Genomic DNA, 25,266 nt, shown 5'->3' on the forward strand with positions numbered 1-25,266 from the left:
CAGGGAAATGTGTTTACCGGTTTATCATATAATAAAGGATATAGATGAACAGCCAGATGAAGAGACATCAGGAAAGTCCAGAAGGGTCCCAAGTGTAGGAGGTTCTGTCCCCATGGATTTGGGTTGCACTGCCCTCCCAGCACGTGAGTTCGTTCACCAATCCGGCAGCTTTCCAAAGCCCACAGTTCAGGGATTTTCATGGAGGCTTCATTATATAGGCATGATCAATTATTAACTCCATCTCCAGCTTCTTCTCCCAGGAGGAAGGTGGTGGTGTTACCGAACTCAGGTTCTGCTGCTCGCCGCTGGAATGCCAATACTCAAGAGAGGAAAGTGCTGGTTGGAAAGGAAAAGTTGCTTTATTCAGGAAGCAATCCGGGGAGAAGACGGACTGGTGTCCAAAAATCAACTTTGAAGATTCTGCTTGATCATGAAAGTTTTTTTTTTTTTTTAAATAAATTTATTTATTTATTTATTTATTTTTGGCTGTGTTGGGTCTTCGTTTCTGTGCATGGGCTTTCTCCAGTTGCGGCGAGCGGGGGCCACTCTTCATCGCGGTGCGCGGGTCTCTCACTATCGTGGCCTCTTTTGTTGCGGAGCACAGGCTCCAGACGCGCAGGCTCAGTAATTGTGGCTCACGGGCCCAGTTGCTCCGCGGCATGTGGGATCTTCCCAGACCAGGGCTCGAACCCGTGTCCCCTGCATTGGCAGGCAGATTCTCAACCACTGCACCACCAGGGAAGCCCGACCATTAAAGTTTTTAAAGGGAGAATCATTTGGGGAAGAGGGATCTGACTTCCCCTGTGCACTTTCTTCTGATTGGTCTATGGTGAGGTAACAGAGCCGTGTTCAAGGAATCTTGTGCTCAGCCTTAAGTTACCATTCTCCACCCAAGTGGGGGCCATAGTTCCTACAGAACTCAAAGGTACTGTTATATTCCTTAAGGAGGAACCAGGACCCTGCCCCACAGCTGCACGATTGTTTCCTGACTGCTCCCCCTTTGTTTCTGCTTTCCCTCTCCTTCCCTGATAAGCAATGGCTGACCACTTCTTTGAGGAGTCACTCCATTCAACCAGGCTTGGGGAATGAGATGACCTTTCCTTCCCCAAAGCTCAGAATTATTTCTTAAACAGCTTCAAATATTCCCATATGCTCAGGGAAAGAGCATTATGAATTAACAATGTACATGTTCCTAAGAGCCTATACCACTGAATCTTTAGGAAATCAATTCTCCTAACACTCAATTTATTGAGCTATCAAACACTTTTCCCCTTACACGGACAACTCATTTACGAATTCAATATTTATTCACCTCTCAAAATTGCCTTTATACAACTGATTTCCATAATGCCTCTTAGACTATAATCTCTAAGTGGACAAGGATTTAACTCGCTTGTTCAGTGTTTTGCTTAGTACCAGTTATTAAAACTGCCACATAAAATATCTGCCAACTCTAAACATCTGGAAGGGAAACATATTCCTCTATGTTATCCTGCGTTGATTTATGACTCTGAATATACTGTATATTGTGAATCATTTTAGGGTTACAAATAATTCATACACTAGGCTGTAAATTTCACTAGACAAAGAAGTACAGGAGAGCAAGCAAGCGAACAGCTGAGAGATGCACTATAATTTTTCTTTTCTTTCCGGTTTCACCTTAGACCACATTTGTTTTTTCCAGTCTCATACTAGATCACAAAATTACACCAGTTCTATTGTTTGTGATGAGCTGAAGACAAAAAAAGAAGTTCAAATTCACCTTATTCTAACAATAAGGCAAGGAAGAGCAATGGAAAGCTAAATTCTAATTGTAAATGTTTTTTTGCAACATAACATTTTTAAATCAGCTTTAATCCAGAGAAAATTTTTTTTTATTATGCAATTTGATTTTTACATCAATAAAATCTTAGGTATAACAATACAGATGAGGGAACAACAATTTAATTTGTATTGAAATAAATATTAGATATACAAAGCACATACAGTGAAGAAGGGTCACAATAAATTACAAGTGGAGACATTATTTTGCTCAATCACCAAATAAAGCCCTTGACACTTCCAATTTCACACCATCAAATTTATCATTCTTGCTGATTTAAGCAGAACACAAAACAAATATGGATCCCAGGGCTTACTTTCACAGGTACCAGCACAGATAATTTAGTACGGTGATTCAATTTGAGAATCAGTAGGGACCAGTAAATCACTGCATAAAAGAAAGAGTGAATGAGGTCCTTTTTCCTTAGTGTCAGCAGGCTAGGATTATTATGTTTATTAGATTTTCTTGAAAGGAGTTCACATTTTCTCAAATATTCAGGAGCAATATTATGTCCCCTCTGAGCCCTACATTAGCATTTATGTGCTTTGATCTTGAATACAGGGGAATGATGAATTTTTCAATTTATTTTATAAATTTATACAGTCTGGATAGTATTGGCCTGAAGAGTATGTAACTCCCCAACCTGTATAATATTAGATATTAAAAATGGATTCAAAAGAAGTTACTAAGAAATGCTGACATACTGTGTATACAAATTTTTTAGTTCAATATATCCCATTATATAGAGCACCAGAAGTAATGCATTTATATATCAAGCAGTTTTTTATGACTCTCTTTCTAATCCTTGTGACCCTTTTACATTTGTTCCAATATATACACATCACAAATGTTATCTGCCCAAGACTTTGCCCATCTGGTCTCAACTTACAGATACATACGCAAGCAAAAATTCATATCAAAAGCATTTGTCTTAAAGTTACAAAAGAAAATAGTCTAGGTTGGAACTAAACTGTCATGAACCAAGAAAAAAAAATGGTTAGTTTAAAAGTACTGAGCATATCAAAAAAGTAGCTCCGGAAAACTATGATGGAAAAAGTGAAATGATTCTTGGGCCTTTCCTTCTTCTGGAATGTGAGCTAATTTTTAGATTCCAGCAAAGATACCTAATAATAATTTTTCTCTATCATTTTCTAAGAAAAAGAATCTGTTTTAGACTAAAAAAATACTGTACTTTACCTCTTGTCACATCAACTCAAATTCAGTGCAGGTCAGTTTTCCTATTTGCACTGCACAACAGGAGAGAGACTACTCTACAGTTAATCCCTCACACAGGGATGTGTTCCTTTCTAAGAACCCTCCCGAATACCACCTCTGAAGATAAACATATCATAGAATAATTACTACCAGGAAGCCTCCCAAACTTTTAGCAGCTCCTTTCTTATCCTTAATATCAGATCCAATCACAACTTTCCACCCAGAATATTGTAACAGGCCTGCTCATTGCAACAATCTCTGGAAATAACTCCCGGATTTATAAAACATATATGCCTTTGGTATATTATCTGTTGAGCTACACTATCATATATCCACTGTAGAATTCTCTTAACTCTAGAGAAATTCCAACGAGATGATAAGTGAAACTAACAACAGTTGTCTCTGCAACTCAAACTGAATTTACAAATCTAGGTACCATTCCTAATATCCAAAAATTTCAATATGCTTTTGTATTATTGTGAAAAGTCTAAAATTTAAGAGATGGAACTAGTTACACCTTGTACACCTACAAAATGAACATGAACAAATTTTAAGTACCATTTTTCTATATACCTGAAATGAAGGAGAAAGAGCAATTTTATAATTGATGTGTTTAGGTAATTTAGGCACTTATGAAAACAAAAACAAAAACAGCAGAGAGATCATGATCTGAATAACACCAATAATTGTGGCCTATTCTATTATTTACCTAGAAAGCAGATATTAACAGGGTACTTCTTCCAGCTTTTGAACATTTCAATATTTTAAAAATGTACTCATAGTAAATGCTTACTAAATATTTACTGAATATTGAATAATTACATATTAAAGAGTCATGGAATTCAGGTCCTTAGTTTTATGCTGACTCAGGATTTAGTGGCATTTAACCTTCCAACATGGCACGTAAAACAGCTGAGGACTACTTGAGGAAAGAGTGCCACCTACTGCTCATAAACATAACTGTGGTTACTTTCTCCCTTGACGTTTTCATTACAGAATAAAAATCAGTCTCAATTTGGGTGACAGCAATGAGGCTAGCAGATCAAAAGGGGATTTGGGTAGATGGGTGGATGGGAGCTTCAGAACTATATTAATTAAAACAGATTCCTTAGCATTAGATAAGGATCTTTACCACAATCCCTCAAAATTAATTTCATACTTATCTCAAACTTAAAGAAAGCAATAACTCTCAGTTCTGCTCGCAGCATTATATACACACCTATTTTCCTTTTTAGGATGAATAATATTCATGTCCTAAACTCACAAACCTAGACTGATTTTTGATCCTGATTTTTAGGAGGAAAAGAAGTATTCTGATAGCTTTACAATTCTTAGTTATACAACAGACCATAAATCCTTCACAACTTCTGGTTTAATGTTAAGCATGCCTTGATTTTCCCCATAAGGGAGGTTCCCAAATAACTAAATTCAATTTTTTTTTAAAAAAGGTTAGCTTTCTTTCTTGCTTACTTCTTCTAGGAGCATCTACCTTCGTGAATTTTACCCCAAGAAAATTTAAATACAAATTGTTATTTATGAAATTTCTCTTTAGACTGATGTTAAATAGTTAAAATTCATGAGGAGTCAAGTATACAAATGGAATATAGAATCTTTGTTAGAAATAAAGTAGATTTTGTTCCACCTGTCCAAGAAGGTTTAATATCTAAAAGTGCTAGAAGAACAGCATCACTATACCACTTCCTAAAGAATTAGATATTCTGGATGTTAAATCAACTTTTTTTTAAACCTGTAAGTAAAAATAAATTCAGCTATGCAGCTATAGTTTCTCCTAGTACATTCATTCTATATACTCTATTTCCTTAATTTTAATTTGATAGATATGCAAGTTACCCTATAATTTCAGATGTCAAATTAGCTAGTTGTATGTATTCATACTGCAAAATTCCTAACTACATGTTCATGCTAACTAAACATCTAGTAATGCTCAAATTTTAAGATTTATTTTTTCATGAGTTTAGGAGTATTTTCTTTATAAATCAAGCCTTCCTTTAAAGAACATGAGCATATCAGAAATATAACTCCATTATGTGATAAAAGCACTGACTTTTGAAGCACAGAGGGTTTTAAATTGTAATAGTATTAATGTTAAATTCTTGTTGTTAAACATGAATTATTTCCTTTAGGAAAATCCTTTTGACCAATAGTAATTTTCAACGTAAAGAGGAAAAACTAAAAACAGAGGCATACTTATAGATCATTCAAAGAAACATCATGGTAGAAACAGAGCACACAAAAAGAAAATTAATAAATGGAAAAACTGGTGAAATGTGAATAAGTTCTGTACCTTAATAGTTAATAGCATTGTTCCAGGGTTAATTTCTCAGTTGTGATAAATGTTGTATAGTTATGGAAGCTGTTAACACAAGGAGAAGCTGAGTAAAGGGTATATAGGAACTCTCTTTACTATTTTTTACAACTCTTCTACAAATCTAAAATTATCTCAAGATTTAAAAAAATTGTAAAAGCAAACAAAAACACCTAGTAACTTAAAAGTATGCCTTCAGCTGCCAAAATTTGATACAATTCAAATTTTTAAAAACGTCATTAGAAATCAATAATATATTGTTTACTTAACCTTATAATTACTTTATTGCTCTAGAAAATTTAGTTTTTAAAACCATCAGATAGTGATACATAGTGATAGTGAGACTGCCCCACCCCTACAATCAACTGTATATTAACAGGCTTCTCTAACTTAGTAGATAAATATTACAAAATTACAAAAATAGCTGGTGACAGTTGAGCTATCAAGTAGGTATCACATTTCTATAGATCAAAAAGTTGAATAAAAAGAAAACTGATGTTACTGGTAAGTCACTGAGTATACTGGAGAAATCCAAGTTACATGCACATAGAAGAAAACTGGTCACAAAAAAACCGTTAATTACTCTGTATTTACATTTTGCAAGGTTTTGAACATTTCCAATCATGCAACAATAAAGATCAGAATGAATTTTAAAAAGGAGTTAATGGAAGCTCAACGAACACATTTAACATATTATACAACTCAAATCACAGTTGCATAATACATCCAATCCCCCCAAATGCAGCTGTGCGTTACACCACCGAAACGCACACTATTCCCCCCACAACTCCTCCCCTGGCTCCATTCCCAGGCAATAACCTTTCCTATAAACCTTTCTATTTAAACTTTTAAGTCAGATTTGATGGGTAAGTATGTATAATCTTCGTTATTTCAGAACAGATACAAAGTTTAGTCACACGTTCAATCTTCAGTTACATTCCTTTCAAAAGGCATCTGAATTGCTGCAACTGTCTATGAAAATCAAGCCTAAGAAACCGAGAAAACTGGCAGTCAAGAATCTGATCTAAATAATTGTATAAATTACAGTAATACTAAAACCTATGTGCCCACATTTCTAAAAGAAGGATTTCCTATTTGAGAAATGTTACTCAATGGGTCTGTGAAAGGAAAAGTGTCCGACTACTGTATTGCTCTCTGATGTAAAACGCTTAGGTGACCACAAATATTTACCCAATTGGTTAACAAGCTTTCAGTTGGGCCTTTAAAAAAAAAAATATTCAAAGCCACAGAAGTAATTATGAAAATAAAATTTTGGAAGGTCATAGTATAAGATACATATAGAATTCCTATTATAACAGTATATCCAAAATAAATCTGTCCTAACAAAGCAGCACAAAATCAATTTAAAAGCAATTTGAAATTAAATACAGTGGGAAGTGTTTTTGTTAAAATCATCAGCCAAAATTACTGAATGGCAAAAGAATACTGTCTCAAAATATACTGAATTTACATGTTAATGTTACTATAATGAACTCATGCCAGATATAAATTCAGGTTACCAATTAGATGAGATGAAAACAAATTTTAGAGCTATTTTTACCAGAGAAATAAATGTACTTCATGATAAAGGCACAGCAGCATCTAAAGAATTTTTGATACATTTATCACAAGATTCAAACTTCCCTAACTATTAACAATACATTACAATAAAGTTTCTCAGAAAGTGTTTAAAAGGCTTGATTTAACATGCCAGGAAAATGATCATTTTTCTTTTGAGATGCATTTATGTAAATTACGTAAATTGCATTGAGGTCAGTTTTACACCTGGAATTAACCATCCGTAGCAGAAGTACCAGCAGCTAACAATGCTTATTTATATTATATATAACTTAGCTGGATGTTAAACTATGCAACTGTTGGTGCCAGTCTGCTTATAAAGGCAATGCTCTGGAGACAAAGTCTTCTCACAAACAGTGGGCAAGCAGGTTTCATTATTAGATGTTCAACAACAATCCTCAGTTCATTAAACAACGTCCTGCAACATAAAATAGTTTTCTTTCAGGAACCCAATGAAAAAGCAACGTAAGGCAAGAGCAAATGCTAATGAAGGACTTCCCCACAGCCATTAAAGAATTTGAAGAAGTAAAAGAAGTAACCAGGATGCACTGTAGGGAACATACAAAGTAAAATTCCCCAAATCAACACCTGTTTCCTTTTTTGGGGAAAAAAAATCATTCAACAAAAGCATTTAATAAATGGCTCTCTCTGAGGGCTGAGATTAGGGATTATCTGTATCTTCTTTACAGTTGAGTCACATAATTTTCACGTTTGACTTAGGCAAATTCAACTAGTTCTAAAAAAGAGACCAAGAAAGTGAAAATTATATAATATGAGCAATCCTACCTACTATTTCCTTAAAAGAACATACTGCCTCTTAGAGTTTTCCTCATCTGAAAAATGGGGCTATGTACTTATTGGAGTCATAGTGGAGTTTAAATGAGACAACACAGAAGATGCTCAATAAATGTTACCTCCCAACTGGATCATTCCATTGATCAAATAAGCTCTTGTTTGCCTTCAGACTAAATCCCACCTCCTCAACATCCCATGCCTTCTGCAATCTTGTCTCAGTTGAATTTCCTGCTTCATCTCCTACCACTCTCTGCCATGATGCCCACGTTACGCTGCCTGTTTTGAGCCCAGGCTGGTTGTGGATCACGACTTTGCCTTAACTGTGCCACTTGCCTATGAAGTACTCTTTATTACATACTGTAATCACACACACATCACACATATTGTACAGGTTAGTAGACACAAAATCATGTATACTGTACTGTAATTTATAAGTGCTTTAAAGAATCATCAAGGATAATTTTGGCTGTTCATAATTTTTATGTGCTGACTCATCCTACATAAAGACACAACTTCTACCTTCTTGTATGCTCTGTGTTATTTTTATGGTTAGGAGAAGGCAATAATCTGTTTTTTAAAAGGATGTAATACACTCTCACACAAAAACAGGAAGAAAATTTGGAAAGATGCACATTTATCTAAAAACCTGCCCTTCCTCTTGTATCCCCTATCTTTGTGACAGCCGCATTACTCATGACTCTCCAAGGTTCCCAGGCCAGACACCTGGAGGTCTTCTTTATCTTATTCTTCTTCCCTAAGCCCCAAGTTCCAACCCTCCTAAATAGCTTACAAATTTATCCCTTTTTTTACCACTGAATTAGTTCAGGCTCTGGACTTCTCTAACAGTTTCCAAATTGGTCTTTTTGTCCTTTTGGTGAGCCTGAAATCCATCTTCTGGAACAGTATTTCTAAATCAGACCTTATCGTGTTCTCAACCCCTCCACATTACAAACTTCAAATGCTCTTCCTACCTTAGGATAAAGTCCAAACCCTTCCACATGATCTAGTTCCTGTCTCCCTTTCTGGGCACAGATCTTCACTACTTCCCTATATACTTCCTCAACTCAAGTGACAACTACCGGCATGCCAAGCGCATTCAGGCACCACATGCCAGAGCTCAGACTTCAGAAGGCCTGGCTGTCTATCACCACCTCCTCCGTGAACTCTCATCTGTCTCCCTCGGCACTCTGTGCCGTCACAGCACCTTCATCATCACACTGACTTATGTAGCTATCTAATTCACTCAGCTCTAAGTCCCTAGAAAGCAGGTATTTCAATCCCACATTAAACTTGTTATCATCAACACACAATCACTGTCTTCGGAATAAATGAGGCTAACGAATCAAGTTAGAGGGCATCCTGAAAACACTCTAGTTAAACCCCTTCAGGTTACCGATGAGGCATGCCTCATTCTCGTATTCATGGTTCTATCCCCGGCATAAACAACAGCACTTTCAGTGGTGATGAAAATGTCTATCTGTTTGTCCCATGCAGCGGCCATCAGCCATGCATGGCTTCTGAGCGCTTAACAATATGGTTAGTGTTGACTCAGGAACTGAGTTTTAAATTTTATAAATTTTAATTAATTTAAATTTAAATGGTCAAATGTGGCTAGTGGCTGCTCTATTAGCACAGCTCTGCACAATCTACACTCGATATGAACAAAGGACTCATACCACTAACTTGAGAATAAATGTCGTGATAAGTGAACATGGTACAAACTGGCTATATAGACTGTCTCATAACCCTTAATAAAAAAAAGTATAGTGTAGAAAATGTAGTTTTATATCCTGCTTATCAATATTTATAAGCCCAAATATTTTCCATTACCTTTCCACTGTTTTGATTAAAACGTGTGCTAATGCGAGATGTTTATTAGCACATATTTGTGTTATCTTATAGCACTGCTATCCTTTCTTTTCTATTCCGCTGAACACTTCTACATTTTTATAGGTGATGATATGATTTAAGGATATGTGGAGAAAACAGAAGCAGAGAAGAAGAGGAAATAAAGAAGCAGAGAAAAACAAATCTACTGATGAAAACTGGATGCCAGGGTAGGGAACCAGAATATAATGTCTAAAATGAATACAAGAACCAGAAAGAAAAAGGGAAAAACTCATGGAATCAAGTAAAATTAAAGGCTTATCTTTGACTAGGAACTCATTAAGAACCTATGTCTAAAGAAAATAAGCTCTATTTTAGGAAGTACTGTGAAAAAGACATTGTCTGTGAGAGCATAAAAACCCCTTCAAAGGAGAATCAGAAGCATAAAAAAAGAAAAATAAACTATTTATTAAGAACCTAATAGAATCTAAGCACTTTTAAAAACACTACTTCATTTCACCTCCAGAAGGAGGTTTTTCTCTCTGTCAGTGAAGAAATTAAAATTTAAGTAACTCGCCTGAAGTCATAAGCTTGGCAAATGATGGACCAGCATTCAAACTCAGTTTTTACTTTGCTTGTGAAAATATAATAGAGATCATGCTAACACACTCACTGAATTTCTGGCTGAATTCTATTACATGATGAATTTATTTTAAACGTGAAAACAAAAACTATGTTAACATTAGTATCTGAGTAACATATTTAAGAAGCTATTAAAAACAGCTATTCAGGGACCTCCCTGGTGGCACAGTGGTTAAGAATCCGCCTGCCAATGCAGGGGACATGGATTTGAGCCCTGGTCTGGGAAGATCCCACATGCCACAGAGCAAGTAAGCCCGTGCGCCACAACTACTGAGCATGTGCTCTAGAGCCTGTGAGCCACAACTACTGAGCCCGCGCGCCTAGAGCAGCCCGTGCTCTGCAAAAGAAGCCACCACGATGAAAAGCCCGCCAAAATAAATAAATAAAAAAATTAAAAAAAAAGAAAAAAAAAAACAGCTATTCATTTTTGTTTTCTTCTAATTTTTGAGATCAGAAGGCATAATTTATTGTACATTAATTTAAGCCTCTGTTCCTCAATATTATGATAATTTACTAAAATATTTCTCTGCTTCTTCATTTTTCCACTCCAAACAATTCTGCACAAGGCTATCCTTCTTACCCTGAAACTCAAGAAGTTTTATGATATGGCTCCAATATACCTTTTAAATCTTTGCTCCAACCACTCACCATTCAAATTTCCCTTATAGTCAAACAGGTCTACTCAATGCCCCTTAAACTCTGCTTTTATCTTCTTGCCTCTGAACTTGTTCTGTTTTCCCACCTAAAATGCTTTTCCTTATTCTGTCTATTCAAAGGCTTTAATCCTTCTAGAACAAATTAAAATCTCTATTTTGTGAAACTTTCCTGGGCTCTTCTCTCTTCTGGCTCAGTGATCTCTCCCCTGTTGTGGACTATAGTACTGATATAGTAGAATAAACATCACAATTCATCATAGATTGATACGTGAATACCATATCCTAAACTACTGCTTCCTTTCTTATTATCTGACATGTGTTTTTGTTTCTTCAACTAGGAAAGTGCCTTGAGAGTGGGACTTATGTCCTACACATTTTAAAACTCCTTAAGCTTTAGCACTGTTTTAGAAGTGGTCGAGAAAAGTCTAGTCTTAGTGTCTGAAAAGAAGTACAACCACCTCCTCATCAATCCTAGGTAGTTCTAAGGCCTAGAACTTAAATTCACAAAAACACTGCTTGCTTCTAAATTCTAACATAAAAGTTAAACAACTCTTAAAAGTTACAAATACTGTATTTCACAATACTCTTAATAAATAAAACAGGTTTAAACTAATCACCAGCTTACCGACAATACGGATTTCTTCGAGAGGAGTATCGAAGAGTAAGGAATCTATAGTATATAAAAGGCTGGAGCAAACTTCCTTGACCACTGAAATAAACAAATACAAGGGCAATAAATACACATCATCAATTCATATGTATACTCTCAAAATTTAAAGGCAATTTAATCGGAGAATGTGTGTCTTCATTCATCAAATGGTCACAGTAATATCTATCATATCTAAATCCAAGTTATTCATGTATTCATGTAGGTATTACTTTTTTAAAATTTTTAAAAGCTTTTAAATAAATCAGCAAATATTAAATAAATGCTTCAACAATTACTACTAATAATTGATAATAATGTTTTAAAACTTTATAAGATATTTAAAATGAAAAGTAATTTATTTTATATAAGCAAATAAGAAAACTAATAAAACCACACAGGGTCACTAGTAAATTTACATAGCCTACACTATTTATTTTTCTTGGTTTAAAAAACAATGACAATACCTCAAGAGTCATATATATGTTTATGAAATTCTAAGTCTGGAATACTTTCCTAGGAAAAACTATCTTAAGATATTCACTAAAATAACTACAGATAAAATGGAGCAACAAACTAACATGGATAGTTAGGTAGCAGGGCTAAGTAAATCATATGTTTGACGGACTTGGTATGCAACTACTTAAAATCTTGACTATGAAAACTACACAGTAACTCTGAAGAAAGCAGAATATAAAGCTATACATATTACTACAACTATATTTTAAAACTTTTTGGGGGAATAAATGCATTAAGATGCTAAATATGGTTTGTTTTTTAGGTTAAATTTTTTTAGTCCCACCCCTCACCCCCAACCCCCCTTTTTTTTTTTGGCCACACTGTGCGGCTTGCGGATTCTTAGTTCCCCAACCAGGGATCAAACCTGGGCCCCTGCAGTGGAAGCGTGGAGTCCCAACCACTGGACCACCAGGGAAGTCCCTTTTTTAGCCTTTTTTTCCCTAAACTTTGTGATATTACTGTCATAATAAAAATTTACACGATTACAAACTTATAATTAAATGTTATATCCACCTTCCCCAATAAATCACATAAAACTTTAACTCTTTAAATTGAGAAATTCACATATTACAGAAAATGTAAGTAGAAAAGAATATTCAATGAAAAACAAATTTTCCATCAGCCAAGTTAGTTTCTTCCTCAAAGTCATAGCAGTCTCTAATACATCCTTCCAGAAATTTACATAAACAAGTGTATATAATGACTAACATACAGTGCTCATTTTGTAATGCACTGAACCATTTAACTCTAGGAGGGAAGTGGTATTATCACTCTGATTTTAAAGATGAAGAAACTGAGGCAGAAAGAAATATACATGTCTTTAAACACACACACCCCAAAATATAAATGGGGAATACCCTACACAGTTCTCAACCACTTTTAAACTTATTATATCTTGGAGATCATCCCCTATCACAACACATAAATTACCTCATTCTTTTCACAGCTTCAAATATTCCACCTTATGCATGTACTATTAGGTAACAGGCTCTCTACTAATGAATAAAACTACAACGATCATCCTTTTACTTGTCTTTGCACATGTGTGTGTGTATATGTAAGATAAACTCATACACTACATGTATAAGAAAATTCATAGAATGTTCACTTTTAAGTACAGAGCTTTATGCATTACAGCTACAAGTTTAACTTAATAAAGCCTTCTAATATCAGACTGTGCTTCTACCATGAAACGTAGCATTTAAGGAATAATGACTTAAAATTGTTTTTAATTTTACAGTTTGTGTTGTGGTCAAGTGACACACTTGAAACATTAATAGCTTTTCTTATTAGGGATTGAATAAAACTTTATTACTTAATTTTAATTTTTTAGAATAACAAAGTGATTCCCCTATTTAAATATTTTTGGTAAATTCTCATTTCCTTTACAATCTTAAAAATTAAAATCAACTTGTATATAAGTGTTTAAATAAAAGATTAAGTAGCACAATTGACTTAATATACCAATATAGTCAAAACTTGGTGCTCCAACAAAAAATTTACTACAGTTCCAAAAATGAGGCTTTTTTTCGGGGCTGGGGGCTGTGTTGGGTCTTCACTGCTGCGCATGGGCTTTCTCTAGTTGCGGCAAGCGGGGGCTACTCTTCGTTGTGGCTCACGGGCTCTAGAGTGCAGGCTCAGTAGTTGTGGCGCACGGGCTTAGTTGCTCCGCGGCACGTGGGATCTTCCCAGACCAGGGATCAAACCTGTGTCCCCTGCATTGGCAGGCGGAGTCTTAACCACTGCGCCACCAGGGAAGTCCCCAAAATGAGGTTTTTGTTTAAGTGTGCCTGGCATCTCAGCATTTCATTATAATTCTCTTAAGCTTACCTAAAAGGAGAACAAATTATTTTGTTTATTAACCAGAATCTGGAGGTTTCAGATATAGTCACCAATTACCTCCACATAAAGAGTTAGTTTTGGTAGCTACATTTTAACTTTCACCCAGGTACATGAAACAAATCACAGAACCTCGTGTGACTCAAGACCAGATGACCCAAGAAACAGAAAAATGAGCAAGAAAGTAAGAGGGCAAAAGGTTCCTTTTACCAATTAAAATGTTTAAGTGTATGATCAGGATCACAAAAAAGAGATGAACTAACTTCTAGGGTGAAAATTTCAGAGTGGAATAATCGACAAATAGAGTTGCATCAAATTCTATACCTAACATTCATGGTACGTTACAACTAGAAGGATTTTTGGCAATTACGTATTTCAACTACTACTAATTTTTTAAGTGTAGAAAATCAAGGCCCAGAAGGCTAAGTTAGTGGTCAAATCAACCAGAATCTAGCTCCCAAACACCCAATAAGAAGTCTTCCCATTGTATCATTCCAGGACCCTATTTAGATTATATTATCTAGTTTGGAACCCCACAACTTAAGCAACATGTGGTGATCCTGGAGTTTTCAGAGGAAGATATTATTTATAAGAATGGTACAGATGCATTTATGAGGAAATCTAGAAAACTCTATTACCAGCTTAAAGAAAGACTGCTGAAGAAAGGAGTAACTGTCAGGTATATAAAAACCTTACTAGTTAACCAAGGTAATGAACATTAAAATGAAGTATTTCATAGACAAAAACAAGTTTGTTACAAATTAATGAGATTATGGAAAACAGGTAATACAGACCTATTAGAGGACAATTTGGTATGGTCTATTAAATATAAAATGCATCTAGCTTAGACTCAGCAAAAGTACAGACTCACACAAAAGTATAAGCAGACAGGTAAAAAAATGTTTACTGCATCAACATTTGGAAAAGTAAAAATTTGGAAACAAATGGCCATCAACAGGGGAATGGGTAATAAAATGTAGCATAATATGATGGAACACTATACAGCCATTAAATGAAACAAACCAGAAATATGAATGTCATATAAATAGGTCACGAAAACATACTGTATGAACGAAAAAAGCAAGATGCAGACAATTGATGCTTTTGATGTAAAATAAAAACTAAACAAAAGGACTTCCCAGGTGGCGCAGTGCTTAAGAATCTGCCTGCCAATGCAGGGGACACGGGTTTGAGCCCTGGTCCGGGAAGATCCCACATGCCACGGAGCAACTAAGCCTGTGTGCCACAACTACTGAGCCTGCACTCTAGAGCCCACGAGCCACAACTACGGAGCCCGTGCGCTGCAACTACTGAAGCCTGCACGCCTAGAGCCCATGCTCCGCAACAAAAGAAGCCACCACAATGAGAAGCCAGCACACCGCAACGGAGAGTAGCTCCTGCTCGCCTCAACTAGAGAAAGCCCACGTGCAACAATGAAGACCCAATGCAGCCAAAAATAAAATAAATTTATAAAAAAAACCCCAAAAAACTAAACAAAGCCCCGCACCCATAAAATAATAATATATATTTTCTATCCATCTGTGTAAGTACTTTAAAAGAACTACATACATGTACACGTATCAAACTCCTTAGCTCTGGGAAGGAGAGGACAGAATGCAACTAGGCTTCACAGTCAAATGGTATTTTAGCTTTTATTTGTAATGTCCTATTACTTGAGAAACTGAAAATTGAAAAAGCAATAATCTGGGCAGAAATGTGGTTTTAAAACTTAAATGCAAGAATATAGATAGAGAGGTCAATACTATCCTGATGTTCTATTTTTAAAAGGAAGGCTTTCTTTATTCATGCATTCCTTCTATAATTAACATACAAACAAAATATGGAGGTGGCAGTAAGCAACTAACAATACCAGACTTTAATTTTTCAGATTTTTCTCTAGTATGGGACAAATCATCTCAATAATGTTAGAATGGACTAAACTAGCCTTCCTAAGATTCTTTCAAAATAGTTATTCTGAAATTAACTTTCAAAATGTTAAATGATAAATCACAAGGAATAATAAAGAAGACAAATGCCTAGGTTTACCATAGTAAACTACAGGAGTTTACTATACTCTCAGGTTCTCTACTATCATGTGAAAAGATGATTGCTAAGATCCATCTAAGCTCTGAATCTCAGTATGTACTTCAACAGATGTAAGCAGGATAAAATTTGAGTTGACACATTTATTATGTTCTCTTAAACACCAGCCTCCTAAAATAAATATATTTTTATTCTTACCTAAAAAGCATAAAAACTGTAGCAGGCATCAAGAATATTTCATTACAAGCAATGAATTTCAGAATATTCTGTTGATTAGTGCTTAATTTATCCAAGAGAGACCTCAGCAGAGGTAAACTATTTGAACCCTTTGCCTAAAACATAAGAAAACAAACATTAGAAATAACAAAAGCATTTTCGATCAATTATTTTCTTTCTTTAGATAAATTGCATATCCAATACACAATACAACCAAAAGACAATTATTTGAAAAGGATGATATAAAAATTTACAAATTATTTAGGGACAAAAGTTAATGTATTTTCCTGCTTTATTGTGTTTTCTATATTTGTAGAGTTAAATAGAGAAACAACTTCAATAAAAGTCCTTTTCATTCATAGACACTTTATCTTCCTTAAGAAAGATTAGATTATTTCAAGAAAAGTAGTGGTTATTTCTCTCCAACCATAACAAACCCTGGCTACCCAGAAATACAGTTAAAGTATCTGTGACTCCTTCGTCGATTAAAGGTAGAAATTACAGAGTCCAATTACTGCTGTGATCCGAGAACTACAGGGATAAATAAGGAGGCCAACACAAGGCAAAATTTTGGATATTTTAATTCAAATTTCAGTGCATATGCAGTCAATCTGCCTGGCACACTGAAGTTATTAAGCTTAATGTTCCAACCCAGTAATAAGAAAAAATTTTAGGAAAGTAGCAGTTCTGAACATCAGTGTAAAAGAAATTTGGTACACTCTACACACGTGGTATGTTAAAATTACTGACAGAACAGAGATCTCTGACAACTTATCAAATCAAAAAGACATGATTTTTTTTTTAATAAAAACATCTATTTCAAACTTCAGAAATTACTCCAGGAACTGGGGGGTAAACTTAAATACAACCCCTTATCTACAAAATGTACTATTTTATTGAAACTTAAACAGTAAAAAATACCAAAACTTCCAAATCACGAATTTAGAGCAAGTTTGTACGGAATACAGGACCTTTTTGTGACAAATGCCCAAATGTCTTAAAACTCAAATTTGTGTCAACTATCTGTAAATCCAGGAGTCAAAAACAAAAAACAAAGCCAGGACAGTTTTACTTACATCGAGGACCTTTTTCGTGTATGTGGCAGCATGAAGTAAAGAAAATAACAAGACTGGGAAAATACTCACTGAAGAAAATAATTAAGGAAAACATTAAAAATTCATCAAGCACTTTGCAAAACAGGCTATGTATTATGTTCAAATATACAGATCTAAAATGGCATCTGCTAAAATGAGTTCAGTGATGGTTTCTGGTCTACTGATACACTTCATAAAATGAAGGTTTTTTTAATCTGTAAAGAAGAAAGTCAACCTTCATTTCTTAAACCTCGTAGTTCTTTTTATGAAGAAAACAGTGAAAAAAGCTTTTTCACCTATTCCTAATGGATAAAATATTGCAAACATTGGCTAAATTAAGTTGAAATCTAGGCCATCTCAAAGCGTTAAGTAATACAGCTTTTAACCCTACAATGGCCATCCTGGACAGAATAACTTAGCCTTCAAATACCAAAATAGTCTTCTGTACTGCTTTCATCAACTCAGTGGCTTAGGAAAGAGTATAGAGTAATGGTTTAAAGAGTAGTTCTCAAATTTTCCTCAACTAAAGATCTTTAATTCTTTCTTTCCTACAAGGACCCCATTATTTTGAGACATTGTTCCAATCAAGCTTTTACAGTTAATGTGTTCTCAATCTGTACAAATAAAAAAGACAGTGTATATTTGGTTTTGTATATAATCAATTGAGAGTCTCATCAGTTTAATTACAGACATGAGCAAAGAATCCTTATACTTGAGTTTCACTGTTTGGCTTTATGTCATAGATAAAACTTACCATTTTCATTCAGCTTTTTGAAAAATGGAAATTGCTCAAAAGACTTTACAACAATTTCTGCTAGGTTGATAACAAAAAAACCCCACTTGTCCAAGTTATTTCCATGAAATGATATAGACAGTTAATTATGAAGGGCTAAAAATACTTGTCCTAAAAATAGTAGCAATTTCTAAGAAATAAACCATTATATTTTTCTACACCAAATGAAAGCTTGGTGTGAGGGAAATGACCACTACAGCATAACCTGAGTATCAAATTCATTATAACCATAACTCATCATTTAAGACCCAAAGGTTCCTAAGTTCCAGGTGGCTAGTAAAACACTGACCTGTAGCCAAGTATTACAAGAATCCTAACTCTCTAATATAAATGTTCTCTGATTAATATCCTAATTCTTCTGTGCCACTCATAAAAATTAAGTAAAATGCCAATTTCCTGAGTAGAGATCATATACACACACACACACACACACATACAGTTTTACACTTTTAACAGAATCCTTAATTCAGAGTCAAGATATCTGGGTTTCACTCTTGGCTCTGACACTGACTTCATTTCCCAAGGCCAAGTTCCATCTTCTGTCATATAAATTTGCAGCGATCAAACCTAGGGATTTCTAATGAGTCTTACACCTCTAACATTCTATAGTTCACAAATCCTTGATAAGAGATTCATAACCTTAGCATTCACTGTTACGTTTAAACTATTTAGAAAACACAAGGGGTGAAAAGTGTACAATAGAAAAAGGACAATACAACACCTTTCTAAGAGCAAAGATCAGAACATGACTTTGGGATCACCTTTATTAACGTAATACCCAACTACTTTAGCAATCAGATTAGTATTTCTTGCCAATTAATAGTTTATGTTATTCCCACTGCATACTCCCCCCTCCCCTCCCTGTAAGAATTTAAAGAACATTAAATCCTTAATCTCCAACATTCCCTAGAGATGGCCTAGCAAATAACTAATTGGATAGAAAAGGCAGAGAGGTTGTCTTCACTGTCATGAGTCATTTGGCACCGTCTCAGGATTCACTCAATAAAACTGTCCCAGAGGTCAGTATTGATGTATTCAATTTGCTCTACATTAATTATCTAGAAAACAAAGCTTCTATCATTTGTTTTTCTTTTCAAAGAAATTTTAAGCTAGTAAGGGCAGAAATATGAACCTCTATATCATTTCCCATTATATCTCAGAAAAGCAAGAATTTTAATATTGGTGATTATAAAGGACCTCAATGAATGTGGCTGACAAAAGCAGGTCAACCCGATGATATGCCAAACAAATGTGCTTATCATTTACAGTTGTAGTACAACAATTACCTAGTGAGTTTTACCTACATTACTACTCACTTGCCAATGTGATGCCACCAAATTACTTTAAACTCTTTGAGCCTCAGTAGCCTTATCAATAATATAATGCTCACCATAATTTTTTTCAGAGTGTTGCAAGAATTAAGTATGCCAAGTCTGTATATACTGGCAAAATAGGTGCTCAAAAAAATGTCACTTTCCTCCTATTCTCTTTTCCTTAAAACTTATAAACAATCTATTTAAAATTTGATACTTCATGAACATAGAAAATATTATCTAAATAGGTAATATTTAGTGTTAGAGATATATTTTATTGTGCTTTCCATTATGTACAGTTGTATCATAAATATTCAAGAACACTTAAGAACAGTACTTCTGAAAGTACAGAATACCTCCCTGAGGGATGATTCATGGGGGGGGGGCAGGGGTGGGGGGTGGACAACCGATTAAAATGATTAAGTTTAGGGAACACTGATAACTCTTAGGTCTCACAATGCACACTACCATATCAAAGGTCCTACAGTAAAGAAATCTATTCAACAATGTTTAACCTATTGCTTCCCAAACACACCAAACTGCAGAATCCCTTCCCCTCCTTTTTAAGAATACCTACTTTTATTCCACAACATATTTTTGAAATGTATAAACATACAAATTCCAAATGAGTTATTTAATTCTCACTGGCTCCAGAGAGTATCCATGTGTCCTTATATTCTACTCTATCCGTAGCAAATACTAATTTCTATTTATTTTATTGATTAATTATCCCATTCTCAGCTTAAGTAAGTTATTTCTTGATTAATTTCCATTTGTTTCTAGCTCACTGGGAGTTGAAAGAAAGAGCTGAGGATTTCTCTTTTCTTAAGGCAAGGCATCTGGGCATTTTCCCAAAGAATGTGTGAATTAAATGAAGGAAACATATATTAAAATAAGTCCTCCATAGGCTTGTGCTTTGAATCTGAATTTTAAAATATCCATTGCTAATAAAGACGCTTACAAGAGGCAAGATCAAAGATACAAAGTTTAAAATTCCCAATCAGCTCTTCAAAATTTGGACTTCACATTTCAGAGTCAGAAATTCTTACACTTAATGTATCTTCATGCAAATGAAGCGCCAACAAACCAACCAACCCAGGCTTCATGGAACACCCTCATTGCTGAATTCTTCCTGCAGCAAAAAATAATAAGAAGAGATCTCCTATACACTCAGTAGGCAATTTCACTGTCAAAAAGGTACAAAAGGATACTTGTAACAGGGTAGGAATTGACAAAGATGAGTGAATACAACAGGTAGTGGCAGCTGTCCTCTAACAAAGCCTGGGCCAGGAATGCTCTGCTTAACTGGAAGTGTGGTAATCTTTGGTGCAGCCTCAGAGCACTAGTCAGAGCATTTGCCAGCAAAGCACGTTGGTAAAAGCTTGCTGCTTCATGCAACCTGCAAATTACCAGGAGAGAGGTTATCATGAGGTAAACAACTACCTTGTCTCTTCCTCCTTTGTGAATTGCATCATAATTGCACAATACCTAAATCTATTACTTGTCAATAGAAAAAAAAATTGCTTGACCCTACTATACCTTTTTAGAAGCATCACTTTATATATATACCCCACTGAATTTTTATTTATTTATTTCTATTGAAGCATAGTTGATGTACAATACACAACTGAATTTTATAAAGCAGTCATTCTTCCTTTTAACAATCAAAAATGCAAAAAAACATGAACTTATCTCATCCCCACAACCATTTTCTCTCAATTTTCAATGTGATGTTACTTTTCACAAAACACATGATATAAAATATACCTCCAGTTGGTATTACTAGAATATTAGTGCCTTAAGGATGAGACCTGTTTTATTTGTCCCTGAACCCCTTGCAGTTTAACAAGTGTGACACCTAAAAGGTATTCCAGAAAAAGTGAACAAGTGAATACCAAAGGCAGAAACATGTATAATACATACCCAAGAAGAGGCAGAACAAACAAAGCAGAGCAGTAAACTGTGAACAAGCGAGAAAGCCACATTGCCGTGTCCAGTTTATTGGCCATCAAGAATTGCTGAATATAAAAAGAAAAATACTGTAGTAAATTAAGCTTGCAAATTATGTTTTTAAGGATGAATATTATGTAGTTTTCTTCCTATTCAAAATGTCTCAATGCCCCTGTAGCAATTGTTTTTTTAAGATCATTAAGTGTAAACTCTTAGGGCAACTGTTTCATGTCTATGTTCAGTAACAAAGCCAAACTCCCTATAGTTTTTTTTTTTTTTTAATAAGTTTGTTTGCGGTGGCTTCTTTGCTGCAAAGCATGGGCTCTAGGCGCGCGGGCGTCAGTAGTTGTGGCACTTGGGCTCAGTAGTTGTGGCTCACGGGGTCTAGAGCACAGGCTCAGTAGCTGTGGTGCACAGGCTTAGTTGCTCCGCAGCATGTGGGATCTTCACGGACCAGGGCTTGAACTTGTGTCTCCTGCACTGGCAGGCGGATTCTTAACCACTGCGCCACCAGGGAAGTCCCCTCCTTATAGTTTTGATATGGAAAGCATAGGAAGTACTTAAATAGAAAAATACCAGTTGACATTTAAAAAAAAAAGACTAATTAGGCAAGAAAAGTTTAACTACAATTGTCGGTATTCCTTCAACACTTGTAATACTGGCTTCACCTACTTTAAAAGAACATTAAATAAGAACTAATTGCTCTCAAGAGAACCATAATGCCTATTCTTAGAAAAAAATCTCAAATTCAAACAGGCAAGTCTCAGGTCTGAGTAAAAAGGCATCACACAAAGCCAGTTTGGACTAAATCAACCTTACAAAGGAGAAATGTAAAACCATGGTAATAGTCACTTAGCCTCAGGATGATTTGCCAACGTACACACAAAGGCCTGGCATACTGTAGGCGCTCAAAATATGGCTGTCAGGTGTTAATGGCGCCTGACATTGTGCCATTATTCACACCTCCGATTTTATGACTTTCTTCATCCTCTTGAAGCTCCCTGACAAGTCTTAGCCTGGTTTCTGTGGATTTCCCTGGATTAAACTTCCATATATCACTTTCTTCTCCACTTTTTCCTCATTCTATCTTTTCTTTTACTTCATTTTGCCAACAGATGTGTCCATTATCACGAGTGCAATAACTTAAAATCGGTTTTCTCATTCAAACTGTATTGTGTATTCAAATTCTAAAGTGGCTTTTATATTTTTTGATAGAACCTACACAAACAATTTTTACGTCAAGACCCAATACAGACACATGTGAGTATATAAAATAAACAAAAACCTCACAAAAACAATATTTATCTTTACTATGTGTGATAAATTTTGGTATTTTGTATTCTATTTAATGTTTTATAAACAGTGTTTCCATAAAAAGGATTTCAAATCTCACTAATAGGTCTTATCCTGGAGTCTAAAACACTGCTCAAAGCAATCTAACTTATCATTTGAAAGAAGATATAAAAAAAGCTTTGGGGAAAAATGCAAGTATCTTTTGAAATTCAAGGATGCTTTTAATTTTATTGCATGCTTTCTAACAGCATGCAGGTAATTTCAGACATATGCCTCCACTTCATTCTACCCAATTCTACTACTGTTACTTTTCTAAATTGAAATGATCACCAGTAAGTCAAGCGGAAGCATGAATCCAGCTTACAGTGCTCAGTTTCTCTACAAATATTCAGACTCTACATGATAGTTTGAAATTTAATTTTAGAACATTTCTTTAAAACCTATTTGTTTACGATGTTCATTTGGTGATAAATCACTGAACTGTGCATTTCATCTTGTACACTTTTATGCATGTGCATTTTACTACACAAGTAAAAAAAGGTTTAAAAAAGCGTATTGGTTTACATTTTAAGAGTGAACTAGGCTTCCCTGATGGCGCAGTGGTTGAGAATCTGCCTGCCAATGCAGGGGACACGGGTTCGAGCCCTGGTCTGGGAAGATCCCACATGCCGCGGAGCAACTAGGCCCGTGAGCCACAACTACTGAGCCTGCGCGTCTGGAGCCTGTGCTCCGCAACAAGAGAGGCCGCGATAGTGAGAGGCCCGCGCACCGCGATGAAGAGTGGCCCCCGCTTGCCACAACTAGAGAAAGCCCTCGCACAGAAACGAAGACCCAACACAGCTAAAAATAAATAAATAAATTTATTTAAAAAAAAAAAGTGAACTGACTATGCTACAAATAATTCAGGCAAAAAATATAATGCATCTTTGGGTGAAAAAACTATTGAGGTGAAAAATTATTCACACAATCTTAAAGTATCATGACATAGAACACTTTTTATTTACAAAGGGAAACAAGTTATCTTTACAATAGAGAATCTGGTGGACACCACCTTCACCAAATGATCAAACTTATCTCCAATGATGAGATAAATCAACATAAAATGTTTCCTGATATATATAATGCCCTGAAAAGAACGGAATATCACTTATTTAATATTCCTACCAAAATGTTTAACCTGAATCTAGTCATCTGTAGGGGGAGGGGGGGAGGGAATCAGACAACTCCAATTTGAGAAGCGTTCTGCAAAACAACAGGTCTCGACTCTCCAAAGACAAAAATGGGAGAAGGACAAGGGAACTGTTCCAGACTAAAAGGGACCAAAGGCCAGGAAACGCAATGCACACTTTCTGATTGAGTCTGGATAAGGAGGAAGCAGCTCTAAAGGACAACTGAGGAAATCGGAATATAAATTGTGTATTAGGTTGATAACATTATCAACGTTAAATTTCCCAAATTTAACTGCAAAAATTGCTGTGATAACTGCACTGTGGTCATGTAGAAGAATACTGAAGTACTCATGGGTTAATGATCATGATGTAAGCAACTCTCAAATGGTTCAGCAAAATTAAGGGAAAAAAAAAAGAAAGTGTGCATATAAAGAGACGTTGCAAATGTTTGAAAAGAAAAACGTCACTCGGCTCAGTTCACATACTTAGTGTTTAAAAGCAGAGGACAATTATGCTTCTGGTACAAGAAACTAGTAAGCAGCAGATCTTCATCTTAAAAACAAAAAAGTTACAAAAGCATAATAACATTTCTCTTCGTAAAACGACGAAAGGAAAAGAAAACGACCGCTCCCCTCTTTCGGCTTAAAAACGGGCAGAACGGTTCTGGGCCAACACGCGTGTGCGGAACAAGGCGTGTGTCACGCCTCGATCTCAGGTGGCATCTTCAACCTTAGGACACAGGACAGGGACCGAGGGGTGGGAAGAAGCAAGAAGGCCTAATCTCCGCGGCATACAGGCGGGCATGCAGGTGAGGGCCACCTGCTCCAGGCCGGCCTGTTGTCGCTTCAGAAACAGAAACCTGTAGCTCCCTCTAACGTCTTCGCTCACGGTCGGCCCTCTCCCCACCCCCACCCGTACCAGTAATCCCAGTCCTGAGAGCAAGGAGCCTCTGGAACGCCTCGGACCCGACTCCCAACACTTCCTGCTCCTTCCTAACTTGCAAATCAAGCCACACGGCCCTGCCCGCTCACTTACCACTGCGCCCGCCCCTTGGGGGCCGTTCGGGGCCGTATCCGCCATGGGGATCTCACGCGTCTGGGACGCTGCAATCGGAAAGGGAAAAGAGCGAAGGAAGGTCAGCGCCGGGGCCGCGACACCGGGAACTGGCTTTCCTGCTCCCGGCGGGAGTTTCCGAGCCTCCACAGAGCAAAGGACTCGCCGCTTCAGTGCAACGGACTGTCCCGCGGGTACCCGCAGCGGCCGGGAAATACCTGTCCGACACCACCAAGAGCAAAGCTGGGTTTCTAGAAAGAGCGGAGCGAAGGCGGAGCTTCGGAAGAAGGCCCAAAGGGCCGAGCTAAGGCCGCCGGCTCCAGCTTATTGCCGAACCCGGAAGTGCTCCCCTCACTTCCGTGGGGAAGAGGCGGTGACGCAGAGGGGAAACCCGCAGCGGTGCCCTGAGGCATGACGGGAAGTGTCGTTTTTCTGGCTTCGGCTTCCCGTGTCGTGCACGCCCGTTGCTCTGTAAGC

General features: G+C 36.2%; 1 protein-coding gene across 2 annotated transcripts; it reads right to left on the reverse strand.

Moving 5' to 3' along the window:
- Positions 1 to 1,851: 1,851 nt before the first annotated feature.
- TMEM33 (transmembrane protein 33) lies at positions 1,852 to 25,134 on the reverse strand. Of its 2 annotated transcripts, XM_059923085.1 has the most exons (8): positions 25,008 to 25,134; positions 24,772 to 24,839; positions 21,248 to 21,342; positions 20,536 to 20,723; positions 17,201 to 17,268; positions 16,107 to 16,240; positions 11,487 to 11,570; positions 1,852 to 7,359 (listed from the first exon to the last, which is right to left on the reverse strand). In XM_059923085.1, exons 2-8 carry the CDS (start codon positions 24,814 to 24,816, stop codon positions 7,230 to 7,232), a joined length of 744 nt encoding a protein of 247 aa, XP_059779068.1. In that variant the 5' UTR covers positions 24,817 to 24,839; positions 25,008 to 25,134; the 3' UTR covers positions 1,852 to 7,229. The 2 variants fall into 2 exon arrangements, with proteins under 2 accessions (XP_059779068.1, XP_059779067.1); XM_059923084.1 differs by having other exon boundaries at positions 24,772 to 25,134.
- Between the last annotated feature and the right edge of the window lie 132 nt (positions 25,135 to 25,266).

The sequence above is a fragment of the Balaenoptera ricei genome, chromosome 5 (genome assembly GCF_028023285.1).
Source record: "Balaenoptera ricei isolate mBalRic1 chromosome 5, mBalRic1.hap2, whole genome shotgun sequence".
Taxonomy (NCBI): domain Eukaryota; kingdom Metazoa; phylum Chordata; class Mammalia; order Artiodactyla; family Balaenopteridae; genus Balaenoptera; species Balaenoptera ricei.